We start from the raw sequence: 12,730 nt of genomic DNA, 5'->3' as shown, positions 1-12,730 counted from the left end.
TTGCGTAAGTGGAGCTGGCAGCGAGGCCAGAAAAAAAAGATTGATAAAATATGTTAATTGCGCCTGTTGTGCCGTGGGGCACAAGTATCTGCAGCGGCGGCAGTTCTTGCATGAAATTGTCGCCAACAATGCTGAAAAGTTAATTTTCTTGGCATTCTGTATCGTGAATTTAAGGCGTTTTAATTATGTTTATTGCATACCTCGCCACTCCAGTGCCCCCATCGTTGCCATGGGCGTTTCTTTGTTGCCATCGAGTCGGCAGCACAAACGAGAATATAGCGGAGTGTATCAATGGGCTCCGTAGTCGTGATCATCCGACCACCTGACCACCTAATTAGCCCAATTTTCCGCCAACGATGGTCGCCACTTTCAATTGCAATCAGGCATTGCTGTTTGCGGTTTGCATTAAATGAACCTAATGGCTCGGTTCAAAGCAATTGAAATAACTATGCTAGTTAATGTACTAGACTACATTTTCTGATATGCAAATACTTTTAAATTAAATGGCGCGTAACTGGTTTTTAAAGTTGTGAAAAGCAATTATTCGCAGTAATAAGGTAGCTTACTAATAAGGCACCTTTGCTGATCACAATTTGGAAAACCTCAAGCAATTAGTCGACCACAATATGTTATATGGATAAGGTATTCATAACGATTTATACCGAAATAAGCCAAACTTTGCTGTAGAACGTACTTGTATCTGCCGAAAGATAAATTATCCCCTATGTTTAATGAGCAATTGTTCAGCCACAGCGGGCGCAACGGAAATGTGAATGTGTACGTATGTATGGATTTTTAGGAGGTTGGATAAACTATCCCCAACTAAGCCACAGCCCCAAAAACCGAACCGAACCGAACCAAAGTTTGCCACCCACCTGCTGTGCTGATTGTTCTAAATAACCAGAAATTATTTCAATTATAACTCCCACTCGGCTCAGTGGGTGGGTGAGTAATTCGCCGGCATAAGGCAGGAGGAGCCTCCTGCTATTCGCATTGCCTTGTACAACATAATTGGTGCGCCTGGTTGTCTAGTTCAGGCTGCTTTGTTTATCAGGCAAGTTTGGGGGCCCAAAGTTGCTGACGGGAGACTCTGGCAAACGCCACTTCCACAAAAGTGTTCAGCTGTTCGCCTAAACCGGAAAATATCAGCAATTCACTGAGAACACGTCCGGCTTGAAGCGCACAACTTTTCTATGAATTTGAGAATTTAATTGATTGAAATGTTATATTTAATTAAATGAAAAATTTTTAGTTTAATTACAAAATTGTGGTTTCAAATGAAACTGAAGATAAAATAGTGATACAATTTATATAATATATACTTCACTTTCCGAGTGCAGCATTTGCACAAAATTAACAATTTAAATATAGTAGCAGCAAATTCGCTTGGACCTCTTTCACGCTTGACCCACAATCAACACATTGCTTAGCTTAACCTTTGACTTGAGCACATACACCCACACATATGCGCACTCGTTGGCCACACATGTACACGCATTCGTGTCCTTTCTGGCCGAGAAGTCCTGCTCCTGTTCTGTTATTGGCAGCCAATCGAAGGCAGACCTTTTCTCCATCTTGTCGGCAATTATTCGTGAGGTTTGCATCTGTTATGCTTCGTTGGGGTCCCTAAAAATCGAGAGTTACATAATCAAAAGCCAGGCGGCTGGGGCAACAAAAACAAGTTACCGATTCGGGGCATCTTTTATATAGCTTGACTTTTGCCAGCGATCCGAAGCAGGCCAAAAATAAAACTTCCGACTTGTTGTTTTTTTGTGGGTGTTTGTGTGTATACACATGTGCTTAGTACAGCATCGGTAATAATAGTGGCTTGAAAAGTGATTTTATTGCAAAGCATAGAAATCCTTTCATAAACATTGATATTATTCAAATTTTTGATTATATGAAAGTTCCTATAGGAAATGGCTCTTTTTGGAGATACATTATTTTAGTCTTTTTTTATCTCATAATTACATTTGATATACAATGCCCTTACTAATATAAAATACATTCAATAATTTAATACGTATCAAATTATTTATATTAAATGCTAGAGATATCTCTCATTTCGGTACTATTTGAGTGACCCCAACTGTATTTGCTTTTCTGGGTAAAGTGCGTGTGTGTTAGTGGCTTGTATATATCCTTCCTGCTCCTTTCCTGCCGTCTTTGGCTTTTGTTGACTCAATTTCCGTATTTAATGACCCGTTGCCAAATATGCCTGAAATTTTCAAACCAATTCCAGCTGCTCTGCACACACACATATACGAGGGATATTTTGGCTACAGTGTGTGCGGTTTCCTGATTGAGTCTATCCAAAATTTAGAGGTTTTCCACTTTAAGAAGGCACATATTCGGCCACTAAATCAAGATAATACATTACACGGAGCCCAGGGCAAATGCAAGGGCTTAAGGGATCCAGCTGGAATCATCAAAACATATTGCGGCCGCTAATGATTTCGATATCTTTGGCACTACCAACGGCACAAACACCCATCTGTATTAACCGATTCTCGGACGTGGAATGGAAGCAAATAACCGAAATGCGATACGCAATTATAGCTTAATCCCAGGCAATAATCAAATGCTATAACCTTGTAAACAACAATAAGCAACATGTGTGCATGTGAGCGTGTGTGTGTGTGGGTGTCGCATTGCTTTTAATAATGGCGCATAAATGTTTTTTAACAACGCCAAACAAAGGCAATCACAAAAGCCCCACAGAAAACCAAAACCGAACCGTTTCGAAACGAAACGAATAACGAAAATCAAAGGGGAGTTTGAGGACTGCAAATTGTGGGCAAAGCATCATGGCACATAAACAACAATAAACACGCTTGTCGACCTTTACCACCCAAACCACGCAACCCATCCACATGCCACCCCCATTTGACCATATTATTGGTTTAAACACCGGGAGAAATGCAACTAATAATGTCATTAGATTTGATCAATAAAAGTGCTTTATAATAAATGGGTTACTATCAGGGCGGAATATGGAGTTCCGAATCCTTTGCAATTAATCTTTCAATCTTTCTATGTGCATTAAACATTATTTTAGAAATTGGGAATTACATAAGTAATGCATGATTTTCGCTTAGTGTAGAATCGAGTTAAGTGAGACAGCGACTTTGGCATGCATGGGACGTCGTCGTCTTTTGTCCCTCGGACGACTCTTGTTTTCAATCCTTTGCACAAATAAAGTTTTTATGATGGCTATTTGTAACCTTTTTGGATTTACCACCGCCTTGCCCACCGCTTTTCCGCTTTTCCGTACTCAATTCGGCCTAATAGCGGTTAGATCCCTTTTTTCCCTACCCAGCTTTGATTTAAAAATATGTTTTATTCTTCAATCATTTAAAGGGAATGCGATTGTGTCCCCTTATAGACGACTTTGTTTGAAAATTATTTCCACCCGATAACGTTGTCATCGTCCTTGGCGGTCTTCTCGTCCTTTTGCGTCCTTGTTTCGCATTCCTTTGAGCATTTTTCACTGCCATCTGAGATGTTCGCAACGAATGCATTTTCACATCTCTGTGCTGCATAAATGTAAATTGCTATTTAATACTGTTTTTTCTGGTCATTAATTTCTACCTTCTGCTGTGTGAAATAATATTTGTGTTGTGGCGCCATTTCAATTTTTTGTTAATATTTATTTTGACGCTTAAATACATAATTATTTGGTATTAATTACTATTTATTTTTGTTTGGCTGTCTGAGTGCCCTGATTTATTTATTAATTAAATTCCAGGGCAGTTGTCCATTTAAGTAGCTTGTTTGTTTTCGTAATATTTTAATTATGAGTTTACTTTTCAAGGAGAAGCATATATTTACATATATGATTTCATGAATCCTTTATTACCAAAATACCTCTTTGAGCAGCAGAGTTGCTATAGCAACTTTTTATGCCTGATCATAACTTAATTAGAGCATTAAGCCAAGTTTATTATGCTCAACGCCTATTGTCTAGGCCACCTACGTCGTTTGAGGATGTCCAAATATGCTTATTTTCTTGGAAATCGCCTCACAAAGGAATTTATGTGCTTATATGTGATAAATTTTTTTTACGTAATACCCAAAGTTTTTAGCTGAATGTACATAATTTGTGACGCTACATAAAAAGAGACTTGTGAAACTACTAAAAAGTAAGTTGGCATGACAACAAACTAACTAGAAACGATGAACTCGTAGCCAAATGAATGAATTGTTGTTAACTGGCATATCAAAATGTGTCAATAAAAAACCATAAAAATATGATTCAAGTCGTGCGTGATGAGCAGAGATCACAGCTTTTCCTCTCCTTTTTTCAAAGTTTCTTCTTTTGCTTCATCAACGACAACATGAGCATTATTGTCATTCGCATTTGAATCGTATAACTGTGTGCGTCTGACATACACATTGAAAGAAAAGGAAGACACAGGACACTTCGATGACGTTCGAATGACGTCTTAATTAAGTCCACCACAGTATTTTCTCAGTAAAAATAAAATTTATGTGTTTTAACTCCAATTTTGTATAACTTACAGAAGACAAAGTATAGTTGCTATTAATATTTCTAGTCTTAACTTCGAAACTCAAAATCTTTAGTTATTTTCATGGGTAAACATTTTTCCAGTGTACACATACTGTAGCGTGTTTGTCACACATATCCAATAAATTTACATTTTTATCGAAAAAGTTTTTCCCTGATGTTTTGCTGCCGCGCTGCTCCACCAAAGCGGAAATATCAAAAATAAATCTCTGGCTTGTTTCCGTTGTTAGAATGCGAATAACAGAGTCTAATGCTTGTAATTGGCACACACAGTTACAAGCCAACAGAGATGAAGACATACACACACTCACACACACATATTTGAAACAAAAACATCAATTTGCGACTTTTAATGGCATCATCATTGACTCAATCAGCAGTGAAACTTTCATTTGCCACACATCCAATCTCTGTCAGATGCGAGGACGCAATACCAATGACAACCACTCGTCGTCTGCAGCTCAAGCTTTCCCATTTTTGCTTACACAATTTTTTATAATTTCAGACAGAGAATCGCAATCAGTTGTGATTTTAGCTCTCATTTGTTATTTCTACCTGACCAATTTAATTTCGCAGAACCCATTGTTTACCTGTCTGCGGTGACCCAGACATTCTTTGTCGAGTTCTTCTGTACCACTACCCCAAAACTTTTCTTCGATGGCAAATTAAATGATTTGCGACTTGTTGAAGTTCACCCTATTGAAGGTCGCTACAAGCTGCTATTTTACGACTCCCTTGCGATTTCTGCAAGTAGGCCAACATATCCCTTAGACGCCAACTTTTATTTTGCCAACTTCGATTTTGTCATTCTCTTGTATTGAGCATGTACACCAGTGATGCTTAGTAATGAATTAAAATGATAGCATAGAAAATAGTCAACAACATAAATATATGTATTTATACAACAAAATTGTTGCACAAACCTTTTATAGTTAAGTTCGAGGGATTTAGACTATGAGGGATAGTACAAATATACTAGAGACTATGACCGACTTCACATCTCTGTTGCACATCGTTCTGTAGTGCTAGCCTTCGGAACTTTATTGCCCATTGTCTTGGGCTGTCGGAGCACGGTGCCTGTCAATTCCATGCCCCTGCATTAGTCACACGGATCTTCCTGTGTCCACTGTACCACTATGCCACGATACCCATTACCCCATCCAAAGGAAGAACACACCCCGACAGTGCCATTCATTTGGCCTGTCATTCAACCATTCATTGCGGGGAAAACTCGCTCAGTGCGTCATGGAAACTGGCGTGAAAATGGTGTGGGAAACATAAAGAGTCCTGTTGTTTTGCTCCTTCTTCAAACGAACTCCTTGGCTTTTCATTCATTGCGTGGGCGTGAATGAGATGAGTGAGCCACACGAAATGGATAGCCCTGGGTGGGCGAACAACTCTCTGGTGGCCAAGAATCAGTTGGCATTTGATGGATGGCGACAGCTGAGGTCAGCTTGCAAAAGAGTTAAGTTTGGATGACTCAAATTGATGAACAGAACAGTGACCGTTTTTAAATATTGATAATTTGCGGTATAGTTTCTTATTTAGGCAGATATTAATAACTAAAGTAAGTTCTTCGCTCCTAAATTATTTTCATACATCCTTAACTACTGTGCACAGTTCCCATCACCATTAAGGATTTGGGAACGTGATATCAATAACTAAGGTGTGGAACTTGGTGCAATCTTCTGCGGGCACTGGCCCTTAACAACTTGGAAGCAGCAGCTTAATCAGGGCATCAGTGCAAAAAATCGTTATATGGTCGGGTAGAAATTAAAAACACTCATGCATAGATAATACCCGAGTCGTGCGGCGAGGAGTTTACCTAGCTGCCAGGAACCCAAGTCGATAAGCCAGTCGCGCGAGGGAAAATGTTGTTAGGAGAATGAAAAAATGCCGAGGAAAAGCTGGAAAGTCTGGTCATATTTACGTAAGCTTAAATCGCACCATGTGTCCGTGTGTGCGAGGGTGTAGTGGTAGTGGCAGGACTTCGCCATGTGTTGCAAATTTGCAGTTGCAGCTCCTGGCTGTTCGCGCTGTTCCCAGCTCTCGAATAAACTAGGCGGCCACAGTGCGTATGAGTTATGCAGATAACGCTCAGCGCAGCTCGAAAGCGAAAGCGGCTTTCTGGGCGACCGCAGAAAGTGTTTTACTCAAAGGCATCGTAACTCTTCTGCGGCGCTTTCTTTTCCATTTTACTCAGCTTTCTCCACCGCAGCTTCTTCCACACAGAGGAAAAATGCTACCAAGAAAGTGGTCTTAAGTAATTAATAGGATTAATATTGTTCCCTAAGATCCAAAATATATAATTCTTCTGCTAGTTTAAATACTCATTTGATTTTACAATATACATATTTTATAATTTTCAAAATTTTCATTTGTAAGCTGACTTAATTATCTATTTTTTTATGTGCACTACCATCTTGCCTGAAACTTCAATTTCAGTATCAGTGAAGCGCGCTGAGTTATTGGCAACTTGGGAAGCGCGAGGAGCAAAGGAAAAGGGCTTGGCCTGACAAAAGTTTCCATCTCTGTATTATTTTTGAGAGATCATATTTTTTATCTGCTTTGCCAGCGTAGCTGCTCAAATTTAAATTAAAACTTCGGCACTTTTGCATTTTATCCCTGACTTTATGACTTTGGGTTAACATGGCAATGAAGTGATGCGCTGCTCAGCTTGTCGTTTTGCCCATTTCCCGGGAAAACAAGGACGCTGGTATGCGTGTGAAACTTTGTGTCGACATTTTGCGATTGTAAAGCGTCAAACGCTTAAAACTTAAATAGTTTTCCTCCTCTTGTTGTTTCGTTATTTTTATCATTTTATTTTCGGCGAATGTAAACGTTTTTGCTTTTATCGCCCAAGTTTGAGGACTTTGGTTTTGCATTTAAAAAAAGTTTGACTGCGAATTTGGCCCACCCCATAGCCAATCTCCATAAATACTCTGCCCGCTTAATTTTATTAAAATTTTGCATATTTGTGTAATTTTTTAAGCGACAACCACAGATATTTTTATGAGGGCAGTACGCCATTTTCCAGTGTTTCCTTATCGTGGTGCTAAAATGCGAAGTGCTTATTTGAATATTTTATAAATTTTTCATTCGCGCCTTATTTCGCAAAATATTTTCGCACACATTCTTTGAACAACTTTGGCATTGAAGCGTGCGCATGTGTGTGTGGGCCTGCTCTTGTTATGTGTATGTGTGTGGCTATATGCTAAATGTCTGAAACACGTCTGTCTGGTTGCTAAAGGCCAGCACACATTATGCTCCGGTCCTGGCTCCTGCACTTGCCCCAGGACCCTCTTCGCAAAAACCCCTCTCCACTTCCCCCACAGCCACAGAGTAAATTTGCATACACACCAACACACACGAGTGTGTGTGTGCGGTTTGCCATTCATTTTCAGTTGAAATTTATGCAATGGCTTAAATAAGCGCAAAAATGCCATTTTACCCACAGCATGTGACAAAGTGTGTGTTTCGCTGAGCATAAAAAAATAATTATGCAACGAACACAACACATTTTCGGTAGTCCCGAGTCGAAGTGAAAGGTGGAAACACAGGAGCTACACATGTTTGGTAAAAAGAACTTTTTCTCTCTTCTATTTTAAGTGATTAATTCCTTAGCTGGGTTTTCAATTACCAGAATTAAAAAAAAAAACAATTCGGCCCCTTTTGTGCTGTCGTGAGTACCATCTACTTATCTCACTTTTATCTCACTGTAAATAGAGTAGCAGGTGCTTCAGCAAATTTTGGGCAAACTGAAACTTTATGCAATTGGGCAAATGTTTTCAACAGCATTTCAATTTGCATGTGGCCTTTTGGGCCACTCTGGACATTGGGCAGTGAATATTTACACATTTGTCATGGGCATAAGCATGAGCACTTCTCAACCAAAGACCACCGACCGCATTTAGTTTCGTTGTTGATTAAGTGCCAAAGTGCAAGTTGAGACCGGGAAAACTTTGTCCTCGCTCTTGACCGGACTAGAGCTGGGTGCTCTTAACAAAAAACAAGATGCTCGGTTTTATCTGGCACCTTCCTGAAACATCTCTCCCCTGGCACTTGCGCCCACAGCTTCGCAGCTCCGAGACATAGATGCGCGGGGCCAACGTGTCGTATACTTGATTTTATATGCAAAGTACTTGCAGCGTTTTATGTGAGATTCAATTTCCCGCACCGCTCCGCCCTGCTGCTTATGCAAAATCAATAAGGAGCATGCGTAAAATGGGTAAAAAGCAGAGTGCAGGAAAAATATTTACGCATGTCAAAGGGGTTATAACACCTAACCGGTGTGTCTGTCCCCCGGCGAAATCGAATCCAACTGAACACAAAGAGCAGTACAAAGTGATGCGATGCGGCGTGATGGCTCCATTTCGTGAAAGGAGTTCGGGGCCATCAGAAATCAATTTCCTGTGGCGCCAAAAGGGAAAGCGTAAAACTTTTCCCGAAAAGTTAAAGCCAAGATGAGGGAAACTTCTCCCGGCGCTGGCAACTTTTACCTGTCGCTCTCGCAATAAAAACATTGCCAGCTGCTGCCACAATCCGTCAAACAATCAATAGTTTGATTAGGTTCCTCTGCCACATGTTGACTTTAAGCGAAAAATTAGCCCTAAGCCTCCCAACGAAAAACTTTTCCGCCACCCCTGCCCCAACAAATAAATAGAAACAAACAGAAACAAAAATGGGGGAAAAATAAAGAAACTTTGAACTGTAGCCGGTTATCTGTGGGGGGTGGGGGCATAGAAAACTTTTAGATACAAAGAAACAAAAAATAAATATATTTAGAGATAGAAGGGGCATACATATGCTCACTGCCCGTGGCACTCAAGTTGACATTTATACGAGCATGCAACAAGAAAAACAACTCAAAGTCACAAATGGCCAAAATATGCACATAAATTTCATTTCCAAATAAAAACAACAAGTCGAAGCTGGCGAAACTGGAAATGAAAATGGGACCGGAAAAAGTTGCAAATGTGCAGAGATAAGCGCATGCTGCAAAACAACATTCAACTGGCGTACTGAGATGTAATGAAATTAAACAAATTGCCGGGCTTTGCTCCGGTTACCTGCCTTTTGAATCATTGTCAGCGAGTGGCAAAGTTTTTCCCCCTCATCCCCTGACAAATCCCACGACACACAAATGAGTTGTCTTGCGGACGGGGCCGGGTAAAAAGGGAATCTCGGGAAATACTGGAAAGTGGGGAATACATAAGGACGATGCTGCTGCACAGCAAACGACAATTCATGTAAATTGCTTAATTTATTAGACTTTTTCAGGGAAAAACAGGCTGCCCCCAGAAAGCTTCCTGACTTTGACAGCGTCGCGACTTTGGCTTAAGTATTAGCAATTGTTGTTGCTGCCGGCTTTTCTATTTGCGCTCCGCTACAATTTCCTGACGGGCTTTTGTCTCGGTGGAAAAAAGTTTCCCAGCATTTTGCCCTGTTTTCCTTCTCATTTTACTTTGGCTCAGTTCGGCTTGGTGTTTTCTGTGTTCTGCGAATTTGTTATCTTAATTCATGTCATTTAAAACAGCGAAAGAAACGCAGAAAAGTCTGCCACCATTTGTTTCTAAATAAAACTCATGGCAATTGAATTCACGGTGGAGGGTGCAAACTTTTGTGTAATACGCGTACAGATTAAAAGTTTTTTTTTTTTTATTCCTGGCACATGTATAGCGAATACGGCGCCTGTGCTCGTTTCACGTTACGCATTCGCCTCGTTGGCCGACGAAGAAAACGCGGAGCGGGGCGTATTCAAGCCGTGTCAGCTTAATGGCAGCATTCATACAAATCACAGTGGCCCGCCCGCCGCTTCCGGGCTGCCATTGCACTTTTCAGTGAGCTGCCTTCTTGTTTTCCATGTTCTTGGGTTCTTTTTTTCTTGTTTGCCCCCCTCGAGTTTTTGGGGGGCTGAAGCATGAATTTATACGTCAGAAATTCAAGAAAATGCACAGGAAAAGAGGCGGAAAACAGCGCGCCAGCAGAAAGTGCAAGAAAAGCGCGCCACACTCACGAACACTTGGAAGTATGCGAACACATGGTGGCATTACTACAAAAAACTAGGTTACAAGTTGCAACGTGAAACCTAGACGTGATGTCTGAATTTTTCCTAAAGCGTAACTCTTTAATTTCCAAGGGACATGCAGACTTGAAACATACCTAGTTTTTTCGGAAAATTCCGTTAGGCTTTCCTTTGAAAATTCTCAATGCAGAGTGCCCGAGTTCGCTGATCACTCGTTTCACGCGCTTCACAATTACGCGTCGTCACTCGGTTTTTCTTTTCGTCACACTTGCCGGCTTGGCCAGAACTGCTTCGCTTTGTTGGTTCTTTTCAACTGGCAAACGATTTCTTGGCCCCCGACTTGTCTGGGATTTTCCGGAATTCGCCGCATCCGTTTCGGCGTAAGAACCGAACTTGCATGCCAAAGAGAGAGAGAGAGAGAGAGATGTCGGGGACTTTTCCGAGTTTCTCTTCGCCGGTATAACAGTTTTTCATGCTCTAGTTTTTCGTCCTGGCATCTCTGTGAGAAATTGTGTCATTAGGTGCATTTGTTTTCGTTTTCCTGACCAGTCCCACCTCGCACCACCCACTCAGCCTCCCAGTCCCGACACCACATCCAGTGCCACTCAACCCTTCCGCCCCTTCTGTTGTTGCTGTTTATTTGCTTCATCTTCATGCCGTGTCACTTTTCGAGTGCAAGTGTGTGTCAACCTGGCGCCGCTCATCTAACTAAATGCCAACAATTATGTTTTGGAGTCTCATTAGTTGCAACTTAAAGTGTTCTAATGTGTTGCCGTGTGTGAAGAACGATGCCGTTAATGATGTAAGCGGCAGCTGTGAGTTGGATACTGAAAGCTGGAAACTGGATGCTGAAAGCTGAAAGCTGAATACCGAGTGCCAAAAGCTGGGCGGGCCGACGGGTTTGGGTGCCAAGAGCCAACAGATGCCAGCGGGATCGAGTCAAGTGGGCTCTATATGCCCGCCCATATATATATTTTTTGGGGTCGAGTTCGTGCCACACGGCGTTTTGTTAATTGGTATTACCTGACCTACACTTGAAAAAATGCCATATGACTTAATCAATAATTATAATGTTAATAAAAATAAATTGTAATATAATATCGACTGTACAAATACTTCTATATCCATGTTTAATAATTAATGATTGCTCATAATTCAAAGCCAAACTTTTTTTTATCAACTTTTTATTTATTTCATCGAATGTTACTCATGAAATCTGCACTTTAATGTTGCATTACCGCACATTAAAGTCAGCGCATTTTTGGTTCTTTGGTGCGGCAATTCGAGTATGGAAATTTATATTTTCTCCTGTGCCCATAACCCCGAAAGGACCCGATGACAATGCCAGGGCGCTGAGTGAAAAACAAAGCGAGTGGCACAATATGGCACAACTAATCACGCTGACGCTGACAGAAAATGCACTAAACAAAGAGCCAAATAAACCGTAGCCCAGCCACACCGAACGCCATACGCCATATGCCATACGCTATGTGCTATATGCCATATCCCACCGGAGGGGGTCAGGCCATAAAAATCGCATGCGAGCGGGGGCTGGTTTAATGAATGCCCGGATCCGTGTTCCGGGGGTCCGAGCAAAACGGAACCAGCGCACACGGGTTACCAGGTTGGGTTCAGGTTGCTGTCGGAGCCAACTAATTTAAGCTGCGCCTTGTTATAATTACGACGAGCGGCAACAAAGCTGTTGGAAAATGATGCGCACGTGACATCCGGCACGGTTCTGCCGCTGTCCGTCCGACGGTCCGTTGCCAGTGAAAAGACGGAGGGAGCAAGCCAGAGAAGGCCACGGAGACGGGAAAGTCAACCATCAGCCAACAGTGAAAGCCACAGCGTCAAAAAAAGTAAGTACGCTGGGTTAGACGAAAGTTAGACGAATCTCGGATACCTGGTGATCAAGGTAATAGTTCAAGCCACAAAATGTCTAATAGCCACTTAAATAATGTTCTAGTTGCAGTTGAAGAAAAGAGAGATATTTGCTTTAGATATTTTTTATAGATGACCCATTACCAGGAACTATCGTGGTGGAACTATTTAATGGATTATATTAAGCCATTTTTACAAACTGATATGCTAATGTAAAAAATCAATTTCCCAAGTTTTCCCAAGAAGTTAATGATTACCCCACTTAGTTTTAGCCTTCTTAAAGTTTTTCTTAATTT

At 41.1% G+C, this 12,730-nt stretch overlaps 2 protein-coding genes across 2 annotated transcripts in view; one reads left to right on the top strand and one right to left on the bottom strand.

The window, feature by feature from the left end:
• The window catches only part of LOC117145070, a 33,195-nt gene extending 22,369 nt beyond the window's left edge, over nt 1–10,826 (bottom strand). The window contains exon 1 of the mRNA XM_033310585.1: nt 10,691–10,826. The gene's annotated coding sequence lies outside the window, so the exon portion shown is untranslated. The remainder of the gene's footprint in view (nt 1–10,690) is intronic.
• Nucleotides 10,827–11,265: 439 nt separating this feature from the next.
• Nucleotides 11,266–11,412, top strand: LOC117142301. Its single transcript, XM_033306188.1, has one exon. The coding sequence runs from the start codon at nt 11,266–11,268 to the stop codon at nt 11,410–11,412; it is 147 nt and encodes a 48-aa protein (XP_033162079.1).
• Nucleotides 11,413–12,730: the final 1,318 nt, after the last annotated feature.

Source organism: Drosophila mauritiana, chromosome 3R (assembly GCF_004382145.1).
Source record: "Drosophila mauritiana strain mau12 chromosome 3R, ASM438214v1, whole genome shotgun sequence".
NCBI lineage: Eukaryota > Metazoa > Arthropoda > Insecta > Diptera > Drosophilidae > Drosophila > Drosophila mauritiana.
The sequence above is the reverse complement of the archived record's forward strand: the minus strand, read 5'-3'. Positions and strand labels throughout refer to the sequence as shown.